Genomic DNA, 24,619 nt, shown 5'->3' on the forward strand with positions numbered 1-24,619 from the left:
CGTAATGAACTACTGAGGTTTAATCCAAGGGGAAGGGTTAGTAAATATTGCCTTACACAGTTGATACTAATTAGTTGATTATGCACACGCAATTGTAATATACCAGATAGATAAACATTTGAACATTCTTATTTGTTTACACATGTTGTGACCTGATGTGATTATGTGACCATAATGTCAACCTAACAAATGTACTACCTTCAGCAGCATGACAGTGAATACGAACAACAGCACCACGACGTGGTCAACGTTGGGAACAACCAAAGCGGAAGTTACCATGTTTACTTCCTCCTAGTTGGTGCAGCCGTGAAACTAGAGGACTTCAGTTGTGTGCTAGTTGATCGCTTACTTCATTCGTTTTAAAACTTTTCGAGGGATGAAGCATGACTGATGCTATGCCGTAATGGCACAAGTCAACCGGAATGTGATTGTGAAATAGACGAATGATGTGGGTGTGGCTCTCGGGGGAAACCAATTAAAGTGTTTTATTTGAGTAGTTTTACGATGACTAACGTTACCATGATTAAACGCGTACTGTTCTTCAAGACAATACTAGTCCCGTTTTCCAGCGGCAGTAGGCGCTGCTCTACCAGGGTTTCAACTGGTGAGCTAAAAGCTGCAGTGACGGAGAGCGCACAGCCCTCGCCGCTTTCAGGGGAGGCGTCATTATACGTCCATGTGAGTTGCAGTCGAGAAGTCACGTCTCCCAGTTACGCATGCTTGTCTGTTGTACAATGAGTCATTTTTCTGAGCTGTGGAATCGATTCCTTTGTACTCAAAATGCATTGTCCTCAAAATATCTTCCTACCCTTTTTATGTATTTTTCCTACTGCAGTGGCCTTACTGTCTTAGAAGATGCTCCTATTGCAACTTTAACAAGTACATCCCCAAAGCTGATAACAGCTCTATTATGGCTGACTGCCTTCAGCGGGAGACGGAAACGTTACTGCGGCTGAGTCAGGTGTCTAGGTATGGGGAAAATTCCGATTTGAAACAGATTTCCCTATAATGATCAACTGTCATTTTCTTCTTGAACCCGGGATGGTTAGGCGCTCGTACCTCCTACCAATTTCAGCTAATTTTTTTACAGCATCACATCTGTGTTTTTTGGTGGTGGAACCCCGAGTCTGGCACACCCCTCCACCATTGAGAAGGTATTGCAGTCTATATCCAGACATGCTAGTCTGGCAGACAGCGCTGAAGTCACCATAGAGGTCAACCCTACCCCAGTAGGGATGTCCAGGTTAGAAGAGTTTCACCGTGCGGGGGTAAACCGTTTCTCCATCGGTGTTCAGGTGATAGCCGTCTCCTATCGTTCTTTCTTCTGTCAATTCTTCCATAGATATATCTTAAACATCACAATATACATTAAATACAAACACAGTATATTTCTGAACAATAATCTCATTCCATGACTTCTCCCTCTTTGAAACCCCCAGTCGTTGCAGGACAAGGATCTCAAACTCCTGGGCAGGGACCACAACTCCCAGCATGCATTGCGGACCCTCGCCGAGGCCCGGCGGCTGTGCCCCGGCCGTGTGTCGGTGGACGTCATGTTCGGGCGGCCCGGCCAGACCCTAATCTCCTGGGAGCGGGAGCTATCTGAGCTGCTGAGCGTGTGCGACGACCACGTGTCTTTGTACCAGCTGACGATGGAGCGGGGAACCGCGCTGTTCAAACAGGTTGTTAACGTTTGGGATTTAAAGGGGACATTCTATACCAACCGGTGTGAGTGTGATAAGCCCTTACAAGCCGTTTTGAAAATCGGCGTATTCTGACATCACAAGTGGGCGTGTCCACCTATATCTGTGCTGGATAGATGAGCAACGTTTGCTACAGTCCACTGGGTGGGCTGGTAGACTGATCTATCCAGCACACATCTAGGTGGACACGCCCACTAGTGATGTCAGAAGAAGCTGATTTCAAATGGCTTGTAAGGGCTAATCACACTCACACGTGGTGGTATAATATGTCCCCTTTAACAAACTGGTATTTCCACAACTGCCATATTTCCTTTTACAGCGTCATCATTTTCGTTTGGTCCAATATCATTGTCACAGTATCTTACATGTCTTTGTTTAAGCGACTCTGGGCCTGTCCACCACAGAATGCTGTTTAGCAACTGGTTTATACTTATGCCCCTTGTGGCGACATCGGCACAGATTTTCATTTCCTTTTGCAAAAACTCCACTGCTCAAACCAAAAAAAGAGAAGTCCAGTTTCTGTCATACTTTATCTAAAGATGTCCTTCAATGCAGGTGGAACAGGGCCAGCTGGCCCTGCCCGCGGAGGAGGTGATGGCGGCCATGTACCGCTCTGCCCGGACGCTTCTCCTCCAGCACGGCTTCCAGCAGTACGAGGTTTCGAACTTCGCCAGACGTGTGAGTCCCCACGTCCCCTGGGCGGCTCTGAGGATGGAAGCTTTGTCTTTTGCTGCTGTTGTTGGGATTTGTTCTGATTTGCTTTGTTTGATATACAGGGCAGCTGAGGCCACAGTTTCAATTCACATTACATGAGATGTATTCATTTAACAGAAGCTTTAAACTGTAGTGAGCCCCGCCGAGAAGCAGCCAAGCATTCAGTCAAACGCATGAATAGGTTTTTTTGTTATTTGAATTGTTTTTCACTCCAATTCAGTTTCATTCCCAAACCGGCTTATAACCCTCCGATTACCACCCACCTTGTTTGAATCGTATTAGGAGGTCCCCGAATGGGTTTCTGATTGGCTTTTCTTTCATCTCTGTTGTACGCCTTTTGAGTAAACAGGTCTGATTCAATCAATGAATGAGTCATTCATTATTAAAGGACAATTTACTTCCTTTAACCGTTTTTCTATCCCACCAGGAGTTCATACAATTGAATCGCAGTTTACAAAGGGTTTATTTCTCCGGCTGATTGAGGTTAGGACGCCTCGGACCCTCCCAGAACGTTCTGGGTGGACCTGACATGCACGGCGCACACCCTCTCGTAATGACACCCTCTCTCTGTTGATACAGAACGCCGTCAGCCATCACAACATGAACTACTGGAAGGGTGGGCAGTACATTGGAGTGGGCCCAGGTAGAACCAATACCTCCAATACCCATCACTCATTATTTAGCGTATAGCTACGTAGCATAAAGTGTGAAGGTTATCCGATTTATTATTCGTGTTCAATAATAAAGAGAGGACACCATGCCACAGGGGCACATGGGCGCTTTGCTCCCCTGGGGGAGGGGAGGGCCGTCAGGGAGGCCAGGGTCCAGACCTTGGAGCCAGACTTCTGGATCCAAGAGGTCCAGCACGGGGGTCACGCGACTCGCAGAAGGATCCCGCTCCCCAGCCCTCTGGGACTGTGAGTTTGTGTGTGTGTGTGTGTGTGTGTGTGTGTGTCCCCTCCCCTGATGAGACCCGAATAAGCCCGACTGCTCATCTAAGCAGTGCGTAATACAAAGCAAACACTCTTTTAAGTGTTTGCTCTATCACGTCTGGGTCTTAGTCACAATCAAGGGATGTGTGATGTCCTCTCATGAAGTATGTGTGTGTCTGTCTGCCTGTGTGTGTGTGTCTTTGTGCGTGTGTGTGTGCGTCTGTCTGTGTGTGTGTGGATGTGTCTGTGTGTGTGTGCGTCTGTCTGTCTGTCTGTCTGTGGATGTGTTTTTGTGTGTTTGTGCGTCTACCTGTGTGTGTGTGCGTCTGTGTGTGTGTGTGTGTCTGTGTGCGTGCAGGTTGGAGGAGGTGCTGGCAATGGGGCTGAGGCTGACAGAGGGCATTGCTCACCAGGTAAATTGATTAGTAGGGCCGCCCGCTCCTCAGAGCAAAGAGCTGCTAGAGCTTCGTTGCAACGCTGTTGCCATGGCGATGCCTGCTCTAAAAGCAGGTGCTCCAATGTTTGTCAGGCGTGATGTGGCACTTTTTATTTCTAAAAATACATATTTTGGCCTCTCTACTGGTGGTAAATTTCCGAGCTTTTTGTATTTGTTAGGTGAATTCTCTTCATGAACATGACTTGATAGACAACTATAATCTGCTACTACTTATGGATATAGATATAGACATATTAGTTACATAGTAGTATTCCATATATCTAATATCCTTTTCACTCTTTTGAAAACAGCATTGGCAGATCTTCTGCCCTGAGGCAGACCTCCAGAAAGTGTTTGGCACATATCCGGACGTCCAAAACTTGCTACTAAGCGGGCATTTGATTCTCGACGACCGGTAATCGATTCTTCAACATTTACAACACATCTAAATAATCCCCCAACACGACAGAGCGCAATACGTTCTGTCCACCTATCTCCGGTCTCATCTCTCTGTCTCTTTTCCATGGTAGAGGGCTACGGTGTTCCTGGGACGGACTGGCGCTACTCGACGGCATGCTGCCAACACTCTTACTGGCGCTGGGAGGCCATATGAGCCCTTGAGGACAGACGCACAGACCCTGAAGACAGACACACAGACCCGGTTGCCATGGGGACCAGGTGACCGAAGGGCCATGGGCTAGACATGCTTTTCTTTATTTGTCCAGGCTGACTGATGTATCATTCATGATGAATGTTTGTATTATATCTACTATTTATATTTTCCTAGTTCTATACCACTGGTTGATATACGGATCATTAACATCTCTGTCCGTTTGCAATAGGGCATTATTACACCTATTCTTATCTACATCGATTCACATTGGTCCATTTCGAGAAGATGTTGTACAATGTGGTAATTGTATTAGCTAATCAAAGCATTTTTGTAAATGTTCAACACTAATGTAAATTAGAATTTACCGGAACCATTATCAGCCATTATGTGAGGTGGTATGGTACAACTGATCTTGTAAAAACATTCGACAAAAGAATAAATTGGAACAATTCCTTTTCATATTCATGAGTGTTTAATTGCCACATGACGCACACCAATAACCAATAATAATTGTAATTGTAATTGTACATGACGCACACCATATGCCACCGTTTTTGTTGGTGCACTCTGATGTATTTTCCCTGTTTCTATAGTCCCAATTTGGGCTGCTAATAATAGACAATAATTTAATAATAATAATAATAGGCTACTTGAAAACAACGCATCTATATTGAATCAGACCCTCAGCGCCCTCGGTTTTCCGGGCGGCAAATGCATGGTTGGGGTGACGTCATTGTTGTATAAGTGTAGTGGACCCATGAAGGACAAACACTCGACAACACAGAGAGATAATCAGTATAAGAGTTTATTCGTAACGTGCAAATACAAAAAAAGAAACACGACGCATCGGTCCAGCCAGACGCCAAAGAGTATAACTCCTTACATAATATAATATCGTAGCATACTACTACAATGTGGGTTTAAGAAGATTCTCAATTCATTGAATCTGACACTTCTTGGGTTTGTTCTTACTGCTGCTTGATCCAAGCACCAGTTTCAGGTCACTGTTGAAACTCGGGCGGCGCGCCGACGCGCAGAGCGCGGCGCACGGCCCGTCCATCGCGACCTCGCCGCTCATCTTCCTCACCGCTCTCTGGTTAGAGAACAGCGACTGATAGGTGTTGAGGGATATTGTTTGATGCTGTGACGGAATGATCTCGCCAGGCAGCCCACCCAACGTCACAAGCGCCCTGAACACGTCATCGAGTCCGGAACCGGCTTTGGCCGACGTTTCGTAGTACGCAGCGTCCTCGCCGAGGATTTCGCTGATTTCCGACCGGCTCACGACCCTCCCCGCGGCCAGATCAACTTTATTGCCACAGATAACAATCGGTACCCTCGGGGTGTCCTTTGATTTCAACAGAGTTGTTTTGCTAGAGATGATCTCGTTGCGCAGATTCCGCGCCTCCTTCAACGAGTCTCGGTCATCCAAACTGAACGCCAGCACAAAAATGTCACCTGTCAATCAAAGAAAACACCAGTATTAAGTTAATTTGTTGTTTCTGAATGTGAAAATGTCCAATGTATGTGCTTAAAGTCAAATTTATTCAGTAAAATCTGATATTTCATTGCAAAATTGCGCGTTCTTGCTCTTACCTGTCAAAATGGATAACCTCCGTTTGGCGGGGAATTCTCTTTCCCGCGCCGCGTCCAAGACATCGATGAGATAAGGTTTCCCTCGGATGTGGTACATCTTCCTGTGGAAGTCTTCCGTCGTCGGCACATACCGCTCGTCAAACTCGTCCCCCAGAAACCGACGGACGATGTTGGTCTTTCCAACTTTTGGCGCGCCCAGGACTACGATCCGTCGACAGTTCCTCGGCTTGATCTGTCCGGGGGGTACCGTCCCGTCGCCACTGTTCTCACTGGAAAGTGGCGTTTTGGGTAGATCTTCAACAGGTTTCTTTTGGAATTGATCGGACGACGAACGCTTCTCGTCATCAGCACTGGAGGATCCGACGCAATCCCTCTTGTCTTGTCTCCATCGTGCCTTGACCGTTTTCAGCATGCCCGTGTCTGCCATGGTTGCGCCTATATCTGGGATGACAACACTGGAATTGGAATATTGCGACTGGCATTTGTTCTGCAGACTTCGTTTCGGGTTAGGTGACACACTTTCACTTTTCTTGTGCGTAATGTTCTTCCCTCCAGTCAAGCGGTATGGGTGATGCCCGGGATAAGAATTGCAAGGTTCGGAGATGCCGTCAGGCGAAAGATGCAACTTTTCATTTGCGTTCATCTCCATTTCCCAAGCATGTCCTGGGCAGGCCAGGTGTGGATGAAGAGCGGGACTGAGCAGCAAGTGTTCTGAGGGTTCAGTGCGCGCGGTGTCCTATAGTCTCACCGAGCGTCGCTGCTGCGTCACGAAGCATCAGAGCACCGCTCCTTTTACAGCATGTGAGTGAAAATACAGAACTGGTTCTTATTGGTTGTTCTGTGACAGCATACAAATCTATTATTAAACACTGAAGCATCTGAAAGGTATGTTTATATAAGACTATAGACCTACATGTGTTTTTGTTGTAAATTGTGTATTTCTATTTTTGCACTATATCTATGCCTAGCATTTAATTTATAGCTAAAATCAACAATACTCCTACACGAGGTAAGCTGTTATCTCATACATTCAAATACATTCAGTTACCCACAGTCACACACAAAGCCAAAGAACATCCGTTCAACATTAGAGTTAAAGAGTGGCTTTGGTTCATATTGTTGTAGGTGGACGACATTATATAAAAGGTGTTTATTGTCATTTCCTGTTGGCAGGACGTTGGCAACAAGTGTAGCATAATATCAAATGTTGGAATCGTTTAGCATAGGCCTACTACAGCATAGTAGAACAGTAGTTTAGTTTATAAAAGTTTTGTTTTCTAATACATCGTAACATTTTGAAGGGGCATGCGTGGACAGCAGGACGAAGCCCATCATCCGTACTCGACAAGCCTGTCAATCCAGATCCTCGTACTTCACACCGTAGTGTGAAGACAGCCGGACGGTGACCTATGATTCACATGCTATCCATACCAATCGGTCCATCTGCCCCAAAAGACCCAGCCATAAGCCGACTCCCTATCAGGCGCCATCACACCAGCGCTGGGACGATTCAAAAAGTTGGGAATCTCAGCGGTTGGTAGAAGTTGAGATGTGAAGATTTTGACGGATTTTTTTTTTGGAAAGTTGCAAACCGTGAACAAACTCAAAAAGTGCAGAACAACCGTATGCAATGAAAATCAATGTAATTAAACATTGCTATTTATTAGAACAGGCTATGTGTGTCTTTCTTCATTGAGACTCAACAGGTTCAAATGGTGGGTACGAAATAAGAATATGTTGATCGTAACGAAGGAGGCGGCTGTTCCATTGTGCAGCTGAACTCCATTATAATTTTATTTTCAAGGACACCTGTGAAAAGAATGAAACGCTGCATTCCAATTTCATCCCCTGAATCACGAGCTGCGTGTCCTCATATGAGGTAGAAACATATTGCCATGGAGACCGCGTCATTCATTGTGTCGCCTACTACTTTGGAATGCATCATGATGGTGAAGCCTCCTGATGTTATATAAATAGGGGTCTGTATGTATTGGAATGCATCACAATGGAACACTATGTTGGTTTTACCATTACCCATAATTCCATGTAATTGTTGGTAATAATGGCAACAATTGAAAGTAGTGTACAATTCCATGTAGCCTAATTGTTAATAATAATCGTAGGTTAGGCTAATGTATAATTCTATGGAATTGTTAGTAATAATGATAATAACTGTTAATAATATATACCAACAATCAATTTCATTGTAAGTAATAATGGTAACAAATGTTATTAATGTTTTATTTCATGGCACTGTTGGTAACAATGATAAAAATGTAAAGGCAAGTAAATGGCTTACTCATGATTCCATGGAATTGTTAATGGTAACAATTGTTAGTCATCTATAGGCTACTAACAATTTATGTGCTTATAATACTGCAACAAATAATATATGTGCTCAAGCATTAATTTGAGCATCAAGTGTATTTGAAGGCGTCTGCTGACTGCCCAAACATAAACACACCACTGCAGTATGTTGGCGGAAGTCGACCCACACCGCTTCGACACGTCCGCAACCAACAAGGCAATCCGACAACAACAGCCAACAACCACCGACGGGTCTGACACACCGGCCCCATGTGGGTGTTCGTTGGCATTATTGGTGTTTGTTTGGGCAGTGTGCATGCACGGCACCTTAAATGGTGGTTATTAGTGAGAGAAGAACAGCTAGTAGCAATTAAAATTACTCAATCACTTCCGATCATAACCAGCAGAGGTCAGCAAAGAAATAGCCTACAGATTACCAACGGTTAGGTGGGATAAGGTGCAGTATCCAATGCAAACTTTCTTATTCATTCTTATTGCTCTCTCTTATTTCACACACACACACACACACACACACACACACACACACACACACACACACACACACACACACACACACACACACACACACACACACACACACACACAGACTGATGTTTATGATCTGTCTCCCCCACAAAGCCTTTGGGGTGAGAGAGAGAGAGAGAGAGAGAGAGAGAGAGAGAGAGAGAGAGAGAGAGACAGAGAGAGACTATGAATATGATAAGAGTGCCATCAAAAATCAATAAAACTAATACAACCATATGTAATCTCTTGTTTACAGTCATTGTCAAATTATAAACACGGTTTGGCCATGCTTGCATTGAACGGGATAGCGTTTTTCTCTTTTCATGACTTCATTGTTTACTGCAAGCCTTTGTCAGTTCAAGGTGGAGCTGGTATTTCCTGAATATCCTGCTCACTCAGTCATGAGCAGTTGAATCAAGCCATGTGACTATACATTTCCTATGTGTAATCTTACATAGTCCATTAACTTTATGGCAACCAATACCCTAATCTTTAGTCGTTTTTGACAAGCAATGATTTGTATGTTTTATTTGATTTGGTGCAACAACAATAAAATAGGCGTGCCCCTTATATCGTTTAGGGTTTCAATGAATCACAGTGAGAAGATCATTCTCTGGGTACAGACACATTTATTGTGGGCTTGTATTATTGATAGCAATGTGACATTATCTGATTGTTTCCATTAGTGGGGATGAATAAGTAAAGAGAAGAGGCGGAGAAAAAGCCTTTTTGATGCTTTGTGAGACCCCTATTGGGGATTGCTCTCATAATCATTCAATAAGTTTCCCAATGTGTTTGTGTAGGCCTACTTGCCATACTGACATACGCCTTTGAAAAAAGATAACAAGAAAAAAAAAAAGTTACAATACATTCAAAACGGTGGGCCTATAGGAAGTAGCCTCACCAATAACACGTGTCTACGTAACTTCACAACGGCCTATCTCATCTTCACCAGTTCAACTAATTCCCTTCAACACACCTGCTTTAAAATCTATAACGAAAGGGTTAAGTCTGACTCTGCATCGAGCACCCGGCCATCCCTCGTCTACCTCCCTCTCTACCCCCCGCCTCCCCCCGTCCCATTTCCACTGTGTGGATTGGGGGGCGGTGAGGGTGAGGAGGAAGGGGGGAAGGGGGAGGGGGGGAGGGGGGGAAGGGCAGTGCCTCTCTCTGCAACTCCGGCGCCAGTGTTATTTTTTATGGGATCAGACTTCAAAGTTTGATACCTTGCACTCGCTAAGAAAGAATACGATACCGCGCGTTCATATAGTAAAGTTTGTTATACTTGGGTACTCGTTCGGCGTTTTTCCTACACGATCTGACTACACAATTTATAGTCATTTTTGACCGAAAGCCGCGAAGGATGTGGAAAGGAGGCGTTTCTTCCACCGACAGTGTTCCCTAGTTGGGAAAGCGTCGAGACGCAATGCTAAAGGTAAGGCAAATCGGAAATACTTTTTTGGTGATTTTGCATCCAATTCGGTTGTTCGGCCATACTTACGTTTGAACTTGTCCTTAGGACAATAACAAATAAAAACAGCTGAGTCACGGATATACGCTTTTGTACCGCTCATGGCTCGCTCACCTCTGCGATCATCATCTGACGCAATGGGTAGGCTACGAGGGCTGGGACAGGGGCTACATCCATGGGACAGGGGCTACTTGGGACAGGGGCTACATCCACGGGACAGGGTCATACGTGTTCATCAATGGTGGTGTATTATTGAGGCGGTAGATTACAACATCCAGTTGATTTAAACATTCCCAGGGTAACCTGCATACCCAAAAAGAGAACCGTTTAACTATTGTTGCTGTAGTCAACCTACAGTGATCACTTTGACAATAAATGCCGAATAAAACACCATGGATTGAAATAAAGGTCATGATCACATTGTTGTCATTGTTGTTGGCTTATTTGTATTTGTTGGAGGCTAGAGGCCTCGTCAGGGCGTCATGCACCGTCTACTGTTTCTTAAAGAATGTAGGCTAGTGTGCTTTTAGGCAAAGTGAGGAAGCAGTAGACGTCGCAAAAGCATAGGCTACAGCTTTATCCGCACACTTAATAATTGATAGCCTTAAGTGTGGGCGCTACAATAATGGACGCAGCCATTGGCTTGGAGTCTCTCCTGGGGCACACTGTTATGTTACATGTTTATTTTGTTTTTTTTATTAGGCAAAGGACAATTCTTTCTTTATTTCCCGAGCTCACATCTGCTGAGTTGATATTAGAAGTCAGATAGTCTGTCCATCAGGGGAATTCCAGTGATCGTTTTTATTTGCAAAAGCACCCGAGACTAATGTAGAGTTCTCACTTCCGAACTGGCTTTGAATGGGTTGACATTTGATAAGGAGAGCTGGTCAGCTTAGCAGCCTATTTTATCAGCAACTTCTGCTTCAGCCTACACAGTAACTGTAGATAATATTACAGCACAGAATGCGAGCTGATATCATAAGAGATAGCAGATACCTTTGCTGGCTGTAATGCAGCATAGTGTGTGAAGCATGCAGAATATGTCAGATATGTAAAATAGAAACATAAACTATTCCTGTTTGTGACCAAATTTCTATTTCCCCAATAGAAAATACCTCAACACCATCTAACCTCAACCTAGGGCTGCTCCATTATGGAAAAAATCATAATCACGATTATAGACAAATTTGAAGGCCCCTCCCTACAAACTTCAGATCCCATGCTGTCCTTTCCAAGGTCTGGCACTAAACTACATATGATAAGAAAGAAGATAACAGGTTTTCTGTCAGGGATTCTACGTCCTGGAACAAGTCACTCATACCACAAGTCATATCTTGCAGAGTTATTTCAGGAATATTTTATATGTTGTAGTGAGAGCTGTCAGTTATTCACATGTGATATGTTTGGATTGAAGGAATTCAATTTTAATAATCCATGAACCGCGTTGGTATTTAGTTGTAACAGTATATAACGCATGGGTGCGTTTGAGGTAAACCGGGCTCTCACTTTGGACTTTTGTGAATTCCTGCAAATGGTTTTTTGTCTTCCTGCTGCCGTTATGACGTAACCAGGTCAAAATGGGAGTGGGTGGCTCCCTTTTGTGACAACACTTAAAGACAAAACAACACAGTTTCCCTCTTGTATGCCTGCCTTCAATTCAGAAACACCTAGATTCTGAATTACACATTTTGCATTTCAGTAAGAAAGAAAAGTATGTTGAAATAACTAACCCTGTGTAACAGACACATGTTGTAGTGCGACTGTCAAACCTTTTAGAATAAAAATGGAGTCAATGAATGAATATGTGATCGGCTTAACCTAATTGGAGATCCAGAATGTGCAGAATGTTCTACTAATGGGTCAGGAAGAAGTGAGACTGTAGCACCATTTAGTGAAGTCAGTGAGCGGTGAAAACTCAGTACTATTTGTTGATCAGAGTTCAGTTTGCTCACAGACCGTGATAAGCTGAAGTCTAAGTTGTGAATTCCTTTCCTGTTTCCAACAGGACCCTGCCCGTGAACTACACTAAAGCGACTCCAGAGGAGGGCAACTACATTACGTTCCTCTTGCGGACTGGAGGGCTGATCATTGAAAATATACTTGCATTCCCCTTCTCCCTTGAGCGACCAGGCACTTTGTCCTTCTGTATCCCGGTGCCTCAGCCTGCTTCTTTTTTTTAAAGTTATAACAGTCCCGACGCCACCGACACGCCACCATGCAGACCTCCTCGCTCCGCCGGCAGGTGAAGAACATGGTCAACAATTACTCGGAGGCCGAGATCAAGGTACGAGAGGCCACCTCCAACGACCCCTGGGGGCCGCCCAGCTCACTCATGTCCGAGATTGCAGACCTCACCTTCAACGTGGTCGCCTTCACCGAGGTCATGGGCATGATATGGAAGCGGCTCAACGACCACGGGAAGAACTGGCGCCACGTCTACAAAGCCCTCACGCTGCTGGACTACCTGATCAAGACGGGCTCGGAGCGCGTGGCCCAGCAGTGCCGCGAGAACATCTTCACCGTCCAGACCCTCCGGGACTTCCAGTTCACGGACAGGGACGGCCGCGACCAAGGCGTCAACGTGCGGGAGAAGGCCAAGCAGCTGGTGACCCTCATCAGGGACGAGGAGAAGCTCAAGCAGGAGAGGAGCCAGGCCCTCAAGACCAAGGAGAGGATGGCCAAGGGCGCCGCCGCCCTGGGTTCCTCCTCCATGCCGCCGCCGTACCCCGGCCGACGCACCAGCCATCCCGGCATGGGAGCGGGGCATGCAGAGGAGTTCAGCCGGTCTAGAGGTTCCCCGTCCTCCTTCCACTGTGAGTCAAAGCGTTTCAGTGTGCTATATGTCAGGTTTTTTTACGTAGACGTGATCTTGGACAGTCAACATTCATGCAGTTGCTTCCTTAGCTAGCTTGCTTAAGGCCGTAATACCTCTGTCAGGTTAAGGAACCACTTACCCTTGCTCCATCTTAATTGTTTAAATTAAGTAAGTAAGTGTCATTGTGATTTGTTGGGATATACTCCTTGGTCAATCTTTTGCTGAGGAGCTGACTAGTCATCGCCATCCTTGTGCACCACAATATTGCCGGTTGAATATTGGGTAAACCTATTATAAATGGGCTATTATAAATAGGGCTCATTATAAATGGGTTTACCTTTAACTCATAAACCCATTTATAATATTTACTTGGTTACTTGTTAGCATTAAAATGAAAGAATAACCATATAAAGGGAGTTGCTACTGTCATTTAAGCAGAAAAATCACAGCTTCCATTCTTATTATTGAGATTCATTATTAGAACAGTGTTTGTAGTTTCTTTATTCAAAGAGTTTGTTCAATTTCATTCATATGCCCTCGTAATAGGCAGCCATCAGCATTCTCTCCATTCCCCTGGTCATAGCCATGTCAGCTAAACTGGAAAAACAATGGAGGGGAGGCCCTGTTACATTTTCTACAAAGCATGTGTAACCAGGCCTAGTGACCATGTGTAGTGGCTCGCAAAAAGTTATTAGGCAAATGCTAGGGTGTGCTGCATTACAATACAAACATACTGTATTCTGTGTTTTGGTGTGGCTAGTGATATCCGCGCAGGGGAAGCTTTTTGGGGATTTACCATGTTTACTAGTAAACAGAAAATAGCAGAAATGCAGTTTTAGAACTGGGTCACTATGGTTGAACGGGGCCAAATTGTAAGACTTCTGACTGTCAACTACATTCCTAATGTTCACATCTTTGTTTATATCAAACCAACACCACCAGTTCAATACTTTCAAAAGATAGCTTATTAAGGCGGCTTTCTCCAAATTGCCTACCCAAATTGACACTAAACCTAATATAATAATAATCGAATAATCCCCTTCTAATAATCTATTTCCTGTGTTGATCCTAGAGCATTACTACTCCTATCCTGACATCCTGATATGATACAAAATGCTGACTAAAACATAATTAATCTAATGGAAGTTAAAAGGGCAAGGTAACATACATTAATGTATATGCTCAAAGGCACATTTAGGCAAATACTACTCATGATTGAAAGCTCTCATTATCTTGATTGGCAGGCTTCCAAACAGGTCCACATAGCAGAAATGGCTTAACTTTAATAGGAGTGACAGAAATATACTGTTGCTGCAGTTAGGTTGGCTCTAACAGGCGCTAGTGTGTGTTCTGCGTGTGTGTATACATGTATGCGGGCTAATATTTACATAACACGTTTTGTCCAGCGCCGCACAATACCACTTAGCGTTACTGGTGGCGATGGCAGGGCTTTAAAGAGCTACCCGTGATGACATCATAAGATAATTCAGCCCATCTGTCAGGTGGTGGACATTAGAAGGATGGTGGGATAGGGGTTGTAGATGAATAGTCGAATGGCTGATGTTTGATTAGCTAGTCAGATGGGTTACGAGTCGGATGGGGTAGAGGTTGGGGCGGATGCTAGGATGGTGTTAAGGTATGAAGGATGATCGATGGGTGGAGGTTGCAATGGATGGTCCGGTGCATAAGAGGATGGCTGGGTGCTGAGGTTGGGACAGATTAGGGACAGCTGGATACATATCTGTACATTATTTTAGATTTGAACATGTTCTTTTTGACCATTTTGTGTATTTTTTTAAGGCGAAATTTCAAAGTTCTCAGTTACAAAGTGTTTTTTGGGAGAGACATGCTGAATAAATAAATCATGTTTTCAAACTCAAAAATAATCGTTTGAATAATCGTGATTTTCCATATTGATCAAAATAATCGTGATTATGATTTTTTTCCATAATGGAGCAGCCCTAGGTTGAGGTTAGATGGTGTTGAGGTTGGCTGGAATAGAGTTTGGGTGGCGTTTGGGTGGTGTTGACGCTGGGATGGATAGATGGATGTTGGCTGGTGTGTTGAGGTCGGGACAGGCTGTTGGGTGGTGTTGAGGTTGGGATGGATGGATGGATGTTGGCTGGTGTGTTGAGGTCGGGACAGACTGTTGGGTGGTGTTGAAGATGGATGGATGGTTGTTGGCTGGTGTTTTGAGGTCGGAACAGAGGGTAGGGGGGTGTTTAGGTTGGGATGGATTGATGTTGGCTGGTGTGTTGAGGTTGGGATGGGATGGCGGTTGGGTGGTGTTGAGGATGGATGGATGGTTGTTGGCTGGTGTGTTGAGGTCGGGACAGAGGGTAGCGGGGTGTTTAGGTTGGACAGAGAGTCGGTCGGTCGGGTGCTAACAGAACAGAGAAGGTGGAGGTCAGGATTGAGCATTCCAGCTAGAGTGGGCTTCGGAGGAAATTCAGCAGAAGTAATTGGGTTCAGGATCCAACCGGGCCAACGTGTGCCTTGCCGTCTCCTTTTAGCCCGACTGGCCCAGATCCAGGCCCTGCCATCTAGACTGGCAACCGCCCTCACGACCCACTTCCCCTCAGAAAAACCTGCATTTTTTTACTTTTGTGTCCTTGAGCCCCCCTCCGCAAGAGTTGGGGTAATAACACGGGGTCCCCAGTGACCAACCTCGCCCCCCACCCGTGCCCCTCTCACATCCCCTTTACCTCTCCCCTCCTGTTTTACCACACCGACTGTGCGAACAGACACAGCATTGTTCCCAGTGTAGGCTGAGTCAGGGAGGCCGTGGCAAGCGATGCCAGCGGAGGCTCTGAAACAACAGGCAATGGAGCGGGGAATTAACATGCACGCCCAGCGTCGGCTCTTGTCTATTCCCATCTGAACCCTCTCACACAACACCCGTCCAAAAACCACAACAACAAGGGTTGTTGTTGGGGTCGTCGTTTTCTAACGTGTTATGTGTCAATACATTCCCGAATGATTCTGGACGGAGACGTCCTCGTGTTTTGAACCAGCCCTTCCTCTGTCCCCCCCCCCCCCCCCACAGCCTCCTCTTCCTCGCCCCGCCTGACCACAGACATGGAGCAGGCTCGGCCACAGACCAGCGGGGAGGAGGAGCTGCAGCTGCAGCTGGCACTGGCCATGAGCCGCGAGGAAAGCGAGAAGGTAACCTCTCGCTGTGACAGAAAGACACGCACGCTCCAGCACTCTGACACTCACGCGCACACAAACACCCGCACATTCACAGACACCCGCACACACACACACACACACACACACACGCTCACACTCACTCTCACTCTCTCACTCTCTCACACTCACACTCACACTCACACATACACATACACAAACACACACACATAAGCCCCTTTAACACAGCCGGTTCAAGGTGGGAATGGTGAGCCTTTATTCCGCCTCGCCTTCCGTATGAAACATACAATCACGGAATCGGGGGGGGGGCATTGACAGAGCCGCAACAAGGTCTGTGTAGAAAGGGGTGAACCGTCGCAACGGGACGGGGGGGGGGGTGTTAATGTCTGATTATGGTTCCCCGTCGACGCAACGCAAGGCGGTTTACGGGCCCATTATGTCCTTGCAGACCCTCCTTGCGTCCATCGCGAGGGCCTGACGTGGCGCCTCCCAAACATTTTTATCATGTGTCGAGGCGACACAGCAGCCAGGGCTGTGATTGGTCCGCTCACTAAAACCGACGCAGAACCAAAACAGGGTCACGACTGCGTCAAAGCGTCTGCGGGGTCATTGCGTTGCGTCAACGTGGAACCATAACTAAGCCTTTACGTGTGAGACCCACCACCGGGGGGTTTATACATCTCTGAAGAACAAACCGGCTTGTTAGCAGATAACCTTACAGCAAGCAGATAGCGTGCTGTAGGATATCACACCCGGGGGCGGCATTACGCCCGACGATTGGATCTGCCTTAAATAATGCAAAGCCAGCAAAATGACTGATCCTCTTTGCAGTCATATTGCAGGAACTCTGTGTAAAAGGGGCCCTGGACACTCTCATACAGACACTCTGGCATAGACAATCACACACACATACATTTACATACAGAGACACACATGCCGCATTACAGTTACCATGACACGACCCGCAGGCATATGCTATGAGGAATCTCTGACCTGCATGTATTCATACTCCCCTCCACTTGCACACACCTATTTGCAACCCACAAGCAGGCACTTGTCACACACACACACACACACACACACACACACACACACACACACACACACACACACACACACACACACACACACACACACACACACACACACACACACACCCAGCCCTTTGATCCTTCAGTACATATGCCTGGAAGAAAACACAGACTCCTGACTCAGCACTGCATACTGCGTAAGAATGCCGTAAACACAGCCACCTCCCACCAGATGCTCCCACACTATCCTCTGTACATCGTGATCATAATCACAGGTGATAATCCTGTCCTCTACGAAGCCTGCGTTTCCCAGAACCTTTTTTAAAAACAAAAAGGGTGAGATTCTTTCTATCGAACGTGCTCGATGCTTGAGAGAGCTGAGTCGTCAGCGATTGGGCGACGCCGCGAAGTGCACTGGCTGGTGGACGTGCAGGAGACCAGACAGGATGTGGCGCATTGATCCACTCCCCTGCCGGGACCGAGTCCCCACCGTACCCTCGATGCCCTGCCCTTCATGGGAAGGGCAGGGCTGTTGCGTCCTCCCTGCTGAACCTTCTCGCCCTGCTCTCTGCATATGAACCATTATGCAATCGATACAGCCATTAAATGGCTCTGTAATCAACGCAAGGCAGCTCGGACTAGCCTGAAACTGATACACTGATAACATTTCAACCCCGATGAAAGCTTTTTAACCCCTCCTCCTCCTCCTCTTCCTAAAATAGTTGTTGCAGGCGTAGGCGTATTCCCCATTAAAAAGAAACCTCTGCTCCTCCCTCCGCCCAAACTTTTCCTCCCCAGCCCCCCCCTCCAGTGGATATCGATGAGCAGACGCAGCTACAGATCGCTATGAGCCTCAGCAAGGAGGAGGCCAAGAAGGTACTGATGCTCCGGCCAAAGGAGCACCCCCCCACCCCCATTCATCCACCCCTCTCTCACTCGCCCTGCTTCCATCACTCTGCCCTGCCGTTCCCTCCTGGCCTCCCAACCATACTACTAAAACTCTGGAGGTTTCCGTCGCCGCTTCCCTCACAGAAACCCGGGCATGTGCTACTAACGTCGCTCTTCCCCAGGTGTCACCGTCTCTGGCCTGCCTTCATCGTTCTACAGCATCGTTTCATTTAACCCGGGGCCTATTTGATACCAATTGGATGAGAGCCCGTTCACCTGCTACCACTAACCAATAATGCACCCATTCTTCAGTTGTTGTTGTTGTTATTGTTGTTGTTGTTGCTGAGGTACTCTGAAATTCCAGCCTCAGAAACTCTTCCGGGCCCTTGTGTGTGGTTGTGGTGCTCTAAAGCCCCACACCTCTGACCCCTCTCCACTTGATTGTTTGGGTGAAAACACCTGTAGAACTGCCCGCATGCAATGCTACACAATGCCTGTATGCAAACTTGAAAGCGCTTATTGTATTTCTCTTAGTCAATTGACTTGACTGATGGCAATCCTCTTCCGCGCCGATCAATACCCTCCACACAGCCGGCCCCCCGGCCCCCTGCTGGGGACATGGACGATGACACACAGCTCCAGATCGCCCTGAACCTGAGCAAGGAGGTGCACCAGCAGGTAAACCCTAAGACTCCTCTTATGGGCTCCGCCCTCTTTCTCCTTTTCCCCGTTCTCCTTGTGAACCCCTCTGATGGACCAGCGTATCAGATAGGAGACTCTGAGTGAACCCGCGGGACGTCCAGAGCACTTCAAATGCAAAAGTAACGATGGCTTCTTACCACGCATACATGTATGTGTATGTGAATGGACTTTGTTGCCTCATTTTTTGTGTTGTGGTTTTAATGCTGATTCATCAAATGAGTTATCGCAACGAAACCAATGAAATCATGGTCATTAAAGGGATCAACAAGCCACGTTTTCTGGTTACATAGCAATATTACAGAGTATTTAAAAGGATAACAAAAGTGAGAATGTGGGAAGCCATGATTGTGGAACTACAATGTGTAATGAAAACAGTAAAAATACAGCAAACAGAAGTAGTCAGCTTTAATGAAACTCAGACCCGCTAATTATGTCAGGTCATTTCAGCAGTTAATTGTGTGTAAAATGTATAACGGCAGAATAGTAAACATAAATACAAAGCCTCGGTGATTGGTTTGTTCTTTCCACCCTTCGGCCGGGGAGAACCCCGCACACAGCTTTTTGCGACGCATGCAGTACTATATTGTGTTATTTTGTTATTTTAAATCGGTGACTGAGCTTCCACTGAATCATAAATATGGATAGGACAATATGTGACTTAGCCTGAAGCCCCCCATCATACTTACCACCATCCATGTGTCTGATTTCCCATTAGGAGAAGCGCAGTCGCCAGGGAGACGAGTCATTGCTCCAGAAAGCTCTCGAGGAGAGCAAGCGGGAAATGGAATCCAAAGGCGGGGTATGAGGCGCTGACTCTACCCTCTCTCACCAGTATCAATCAAAGCTATTTTGTGTTTATTTGCTTTTTCCCTGAGTCATTAGAGACTTATTAGGTGATCCGCGGCGCATTTCAAATCCGTACTATAGCCGTACTCATAAAAGCCCATCATAAAAGCATCATGAGTCTAAACAAACGTTTTTGTGTTCTTGTGTCTAGACTGCCTTCATGGATCTTGTGGATGTTTTCGCCGTACCGCCAGATGTGTCCCATAGCACCAATCCCTGGGGGGACGTTCAGCCCCAGGGGGCCGCCCGCCTGACCGGCAGAGACCCCTGGGACTCACTGGGTGAGCCGCGCGTTAGCGGAGCCGTGTCCGACCCCTATTGACTTTACCCTAGCAACACAATGCTCTCCCCCCACCTAGATATTCCCATTGATATTGATACTCCCACTAGGCCTTCTTGTTTTAGCTGCTCTGCCCCCACAAATTAAACAAGCACACATGCAATGGAAAAGTACTCTGAACGGCCTCACATTGTAACCAAAGGAACATTGGTGTGCGGATATGAACACAATGGAAGAGTAGATGTGATCCAGTGTAAATAAACCCCATTTTTTTTTTGTGTTTCCAGAAGACAGCGCAAGAGTAGAGGCACCCTGGCTGGCACCCCCTGCCTCCAGCAGCCCCGCCCCGCCCTGGGAACGAAGCCAGTCCCCTGCCGACCACTGGGATGGCCCAAGGAACGCCTCCAACCTAAATACCCCGGGCCAAGCGTGGACCTCCCCAGCTCACACAGGTCCGAAGTGTTGCCATGTGACCCGTTTTTAAGACACAGCACTCTTACAATTTCCTGCCAGGATTAATCACGTAATCTTGAATCTGAATCCTGTTTCTCAATAAAAGAAGAATTTGGCTGTGCCTAGATAATAAACCGCGCTTATTACAATTTGGGAAGTAGATTGGCATTTTGGTTGATTTGTGGCTGCCTCTGCCTTCCTTTTCTATGCCAGCAGAGAGAACAGCACATCCTGCTATAGCCAAGGCCCCTTCTCCCCGAGCCTGGAGCCCTTCAGGTAGGGAAGACTTGGCTCCGCCGTGGTTTCACATTTCAGGAAGGGAAAGATACTTAATGAAGTTTCCCTCAACTCTGTCTCTGTGTCCCTCAGTAGATGGCGATCTGTTCGATGAGGCCATGGACGGAGGCCAGATGAACATGAACGGACGAGGGGGGGGCAGTCCCGAGCTGTTTGACCTGTCCCGCCTGGAGGAGAGCCTAGCGGCTCCGAGTCCTAGAAACTGTCGAACCCCCGAGGCTTTCTTGGGTCCCACTGCAGCCTCCTTGGTCAATCTGGACACCCTCATCCCTGCCAACCCCCCGGCCAAAGCCATGAACCCCTTTCTATCCAGTAGGTGGTTCCATAATAGCCAAGCGTTGATCCCTAACCCTGAGAGTGCCTCGTAATCTTGATCCAATGAAAACGTTGTTGCCTGTTTTTGTTTCTTTTACCTAGGTGTGAGTTCCCCTTCACCCAACAATCCCTTCCAAGCGGAACAGCCCAAACTAACTCTGAACCAAATGGGTTCGAGTTCCAACTCTCCCGTGCCCTTCGCCAGCTCACTCCCCTACAGCGCCTCTTTGCCCCTGCCTGCAAGCCACCAGGCGGCCAGCCTCCCCACCTCTCTAACCCATCCCAGCCAGGCTGGGGCCCTGGATATTGCAGGGGCCCTCCCCCAGCCCCTGCTGCCCCTCTTATCCGCCAGCGTTCTGGGGTCACAGTCAGAGCAGCACAGTCAAAACCCTTTTCTATGAGGACCAACCGACCGTCACCACAAGTCATAAAAGAAGGATAACGTTTTTGATCTCGGAAAAAACACCAACTCTGAATGCCCAAAGGCTGTGCTGGGTTTCCCAGCTCTCAAAAAGGAAAATAGTTACCCTTGTGAACCCTTTTGTTTCCTCTTTGCCAATATCTTCAGTATAATAACGTAACTCTTAAGTCCCTTGCCTTTTAGTATAATCTAATTGGTTAAGGTTGTTTCTTCTCTTGATAAACCAAGGGGAGGTTACTCTTGACTGACAGAAAAATCAGTGTTTTAACAAAATCACATTAGAACATGAATACTAATACTAATGTACATTATGTATATTACGTAGAAACCTACACTGAATCACAACTTTATGAAATGTTGGTGGAACTTGGCAATTGACATACAAGCTCAGTTCACTGTATTGTATGATGGTTGTAGTACTATCCAGCACTGATCATCTGCCAGATATGCCTGCTTTAATCTCATTGTGCATAATTTGAATTGAAAACAAAGGAGAGCTGCTTTAACGTTTCTTGAGCCTTGGTCAGGGAAGATATTAGAAGATGGGTGAATGTTACAGCACCTGCCATCGCAAACAGCTAGTAACACACAGTTTGTCATTTATGTACTTCAATTTCAACATTAACTTCGATGGAGCTGGTGTTGGTAAAGATGCTTTTGGTAAGTCATAATACGAGAGTGAGTTACCATGGATTTACACAATGGGATGGAATTTGGCAAAGGACCATTTTAATGTCATGACTCACTGTTCATTCCTTGACAACAATTGATATCAAATATAAGGGTATGATTACAACACCTTGTAATTAGTCGTTGTTTTATTTGGATGCTTCATATTTGTTCATCATGTTTCCTTCATTTTGCACTCAGCGCCATGTTTTGGTTGTGCCAAGCACATTACACCCCCTGGTGGAGACAGCTTCAGTGACTTTATCAGTCCCCTTCAACACATTTTATTGAAACGTTGATTTCACAAGTCATCAGTTTTGCTAAACTGTAGGTTAGATATAGGAATCAGCTAGGTACTTTATAGATAATAGAATATTAATTATTATTTTACACTAGTACACTCCTTTTTTTTTTCCTAATAGTTGAATTATTGTTTTTGGTACGCATTAGGCTACGGGGTAGCATTCATATAAAAAAAACCAACAAAAATGACATAATTCTATACGAAAAATGAATGTAATAAACTAGTAACAATCATACAGAAAGGAGCTTATCGTATTCAACTGCGTAACCTTAACTCGATTCTTAACTCCACCTCCCTTTACTACCAATATTAATAAATTCCATGTAGGCAAATGTATTATATTGTTCAAATGTGTTATATATCTTAGGCAGTAAATCTCAAAATACAGCTCAGCATCGATAGCTCAGTTATTTATAACAAAAAACAATGTAAAGTATTATACACATTAAACAACAGTTATGATTTAAAGACTACTTAAGTTATCTTTGAACAGATTAAGAGCTGTTTAACAATATAAAAAAATAAAAAATCGAATCATTTGTTTCTGATACACAAAAAAATGGTATGTATGAATGAATGCTTAATACAGAAAAGGGTATCATCATATTGTTCAGTTTCTATTTCACAATTAATCATTTCTGCACAGCCTCCCATTTAAACAAAAGCAATATGTGAGGAATAATCTCATTTTTATCTGTCATTTCTTGTGTGTCAATGTGCGAAATTATTCTTTGTGGTGGTGTTGATCAATTCCTCTGGAAGAACGAGCACCAGTTACATCACTTCCTGTCTCCATAACAGCTGTTTGTCAATTATGATGGATTTAAATAATGCCTAATGAGGTCATTTTGATGTGTTTGAGTCCAGCCAGCTGAGCACCTCTTTCAGTCCTTGGCCAGAGCGGGCGCTGACTTCCAGTGTCGTTACGGGCTGAGGGGCAGATGCAATGATGTCATCCATTCTGAACAGTGACTTCATTTCTACTAGACTCATAGCACAAGGCAAGTCCCTGGCCGGGAGGCGGGGGGGGGGGGGGGGGGGGGGGGGGGGGGGGGGGAGGAGGGGAGGGGGGGGGATAAAAGGGACACCATCAATTTTAACATCCATCAGGATACAAAGGCATATATTTGAATATTGACATCAGTTCTAAACTTTTTGTTATTTTTATTATAGTGATGATGGTCAATCTGCTACATAGTAGTGTTTATGCACATGGTGGCATGGTTACCTTTTGTTGAAAATAACCAGTACAGAGGCAGCGTGTAGAGGCTCCGCCGAAAGAACCGACAACAGCTGGATACAGGACGCTGATATCTGGAATATGTTGGCGGAGTCCACCATGAACTACAGGACAAGGCACAACAATTCCTGTCAATTAATCTTCTTACTTTTTTTTTCTTTTTTTTTTACCTCAGATAGGTAACTGTCAATTTGGGAATAATTGTCCCAAAAAAAAAAAAGCAAAGTAGAAGGAAACATAACTATAACACTGGAGCAGTCAGTGAAGTAACTGGGCCAGATGGGGCCCATGCAGCCTCCCAGCTCTCTCACTGTAACCTTTTTTCTCTTCAGCGTCAAATCGGTGAGATTGGTGCCGACCTGTGGCGAGATGCAGGATGACAGAAACAACAGGACGACAAATGTCGTGACTCCCCATGTGTCAAGTAAAAGACGTCAAGAAAAACATCACAGCTGAATTACTCACAGTCGGCAGAGTAACGGGTGGTTCTCCTACTTCACTCGATCCATCGCGTAAAGTGAGCTGTAGATGTAACGGGTTAAAGATAACAACAAGACCTGACCTAACGTTGGGCTCGACGGGTCGGAAATGTACACAAACGAGTCACGCACAGTATGTAGTTCGCTTGTTATACCGTAAGACCGACCAATTAAAGGATATTTTGGAGGCGTTTCACCAGCAGCGTTTTTCCAACACCAGTCGCTCCAAGAAGCAGACACATTTCCACATTCCCCCCCAATAATAGCTTTAATTTGCAATGAGATTCAGAATAACAGTCATGCTAATGCGATAGCATACATCCATGGCGCACACGACAAACAGCCTCGTCTGTTGCCGTGGTGATATCTATATCCACGTGATTTTACGCTCAGGCTGTGATAGGGTAAGATTTACGTCAATCACTCAAATGC

General features: G+C 45.8%; 4 protein-coding genes across 12 annotated transcripts; 2 read left to right on the top strand and 2 right to left on the bottom strand.

Moving 5' to 3' along the window:
- Positions 1–311: 311 nt before the first annotated feature.
- rsad1 (radical S-adenosyl methionine domain containing 1) lies at positions 312–4,760 on the top strand. The gene is made up of 10 exons (XM_079745928.1): positions 312–678; positions 836–969; positions 1,091–1,295; positions 1,440–1,682; positions 2,259–2,381; positions 2,997–3,060; positions 3,184–3,334; positions 3,708–3,762; positions 4,097–4,200; positions 4,316–4,760. The coding sequence occupies exons 1-10, from the start codon at positions 505–507 to the stop codon at positions 4,404–4,406; spliced, it is 1,344 nt and encodes a 447-aa protein (XP_079602054.1). The 5' UTR covers positions 312–504; the 3' UTR covers positions 4,407–4,760.
- Positions 4,761–5,335: 575 nt separating this feature from the next.
- rasd2a (RASD family member 2a) lies at positions 5,336–6,643 on the bottom strand (the record flags this gene model as incomplete). The annotated part of the gene is made up of 2 exons (XM_079745786.1): positions 5,336–5,856; positions 5,995–6,643. The coding sequence occupies 2 exons, from the start codon at positions 6,641–6,643 to the stop codon at positions 5,336–5,338; spliced, it is 1,170 nt and encodes a 389-aa protein (XP_079601912.1).
- A 3,351-nt stretch (positions 6,644–9,994) lies between these two features.
- Positions 9,995–22,310, top strand: epn3a (epsin 3a). 9 transcript variants are annotated; one of them, XM_079746481.1, is made up of 11 exons: positions 9,995–10,261; positions 12,303–13,110; positions 16,159–16,277; positions 18,092–18,169; positions 18,716–18,859; positions 19,599–19,682; positions 19,881–20,010; positions 20,300–20,461; positions 20,676–20,738; positions 20,832–21,071; positions 21,177–22,310. In XM_079746481.1, the coding sequence occupies exons 2-11, from the start codon at positions 12,513–12,515 to the stop codon at positions 21,473–21,475; spliced, it is 1,917 nt and encodes a 638-aa protein (XP_079602607.1). In that variant the 5' UTR covers positions 9,995–10,261; positions 12,303–12,512; the 3' UTR covers positions 21,476–22,310. The 9 variants fall into 9 exon arrangements, with proteins under 9 accessions (XP_079602607.1, XP_079602609.1, XP_079602604.1 ...); XM_079746483.1 differs by having other exon boundaries at positions 18,773–18,859; positions 20,297–20,461; positions 21,177–22,306; XM_079746478.1 differs by having other exon boundaries at positions 20,297–20,461; positions 21,177–22,305.
- On the bottom strand, positions 22,296–24,507 carry arl16 (ADP-ribosylation factor-like 16). Its single transcript, XM_079746487.1, has 5 exons — positions 24,368–24,507; positions 24,174–24,231; positions 23,951–24,067; positions 23,697–23,812; positions 22,296–23,477 (listed from the first exon to the last, which is right to left on the bottom strand). The coding sequence occupies exons 1-5, from the start codon at positions 24,427–24,429 to the stop codon at positions 23,312–23,314; spliced, it is 519 nt and encodes a 172-aa protein (XP_079602613.1). The 5' UTR covers positions 24,430–24,507; the 3' UTR covers positions 22,296–23,311.
- Between the last annotated feature and the right edge of the window lie 112 nt (positions 24,508–24,619).

Source organism: Pollachius pollachius (genome assembly GCF_949987615.1).
Source record: "Pollachius pollachius genome assembly, chromosome: 11".
Lineage (NCBI taxonomy): Eukaryota > Metazoa > Chordata > Actinopteri > Gadiformes > Gadidae > Pollachius > Pollachius pollachius.

What these genes read in the sequence shown, in the direction of transcription:
- arl16 (XM_079746487.1), bottom strand. Translation starts at nt 24,429, where the DNA reads ATGTGTCTGCTTCTTGGAGCGACTGGTGTTGGAAAAACGCTGCTGGTG. An exon ending in CACCCGTTACTCTGCCGACT is followed by an intron (nt 24,068 to 24,173) that starts GTGAGTAATTCA and finishes ATCTCGCCACAG; the next exon opens with GTCGGCACCAATCTCACCGA. An exon ending in CTGGTTATTTTCAACAAAAG is followed by an intron (nt 23,478 to 23,696) that starts GTAACCATGCCA and finishes CCTCCCGGCCAG; the next exon opens with GGACTTGCCTTGTGCTATGA.
- epn3a (XM_079746478.1), top strand. Translation starts at nt 12,513, where the DNA reads ATGCAGACCTCCTCGCTCCGCCGGCAGGTGAAGAACATGGTCAACAAT. An exon ending in GCCGCGAGGAAAGCGAGAAG is followed by an intron (nt 16,278 to 18,091) that starts GTAACCTCTCGC and finishes TTTCCTCCCCAG; the next exon opens with CCCCCCCCTCCAGTGGATAT. An exon ending in GCAAGGAGGTGCACCAGCAG is followed by an intron (nt 18,860 to 19,598) that starts GTAAACCCTAAG and finishes ATTTCCCATTAG; the next exon opens with GAGAAGCGCAGTCGCCAGGG.
- rsad1 (XM_079745928.1), top strand. Translation starts at nt 505, where the DNA reads ATGACTAACGTTACCATGATTAAACGCGTACTGTTCTTCAAGACAATA. An exon ending in GAACCGCGCTGTTCAAACAG is followed by an intron (nt 1,683 to 2,258) that starts GTTGTTAACGTT and finishes CCTTCAATGCAG; the next exon opens with GTGGAACAGGGCCAGCTGGC. An exon ending in CAGAGGGCATTGCTCACCAG is followed by an intron (nt 3,763 to 4,096) that starts GTAAATTGATTA and finishes TTTTGAAAACAG; the next exon opens with CATTGGCAGATCTTCTGCCC.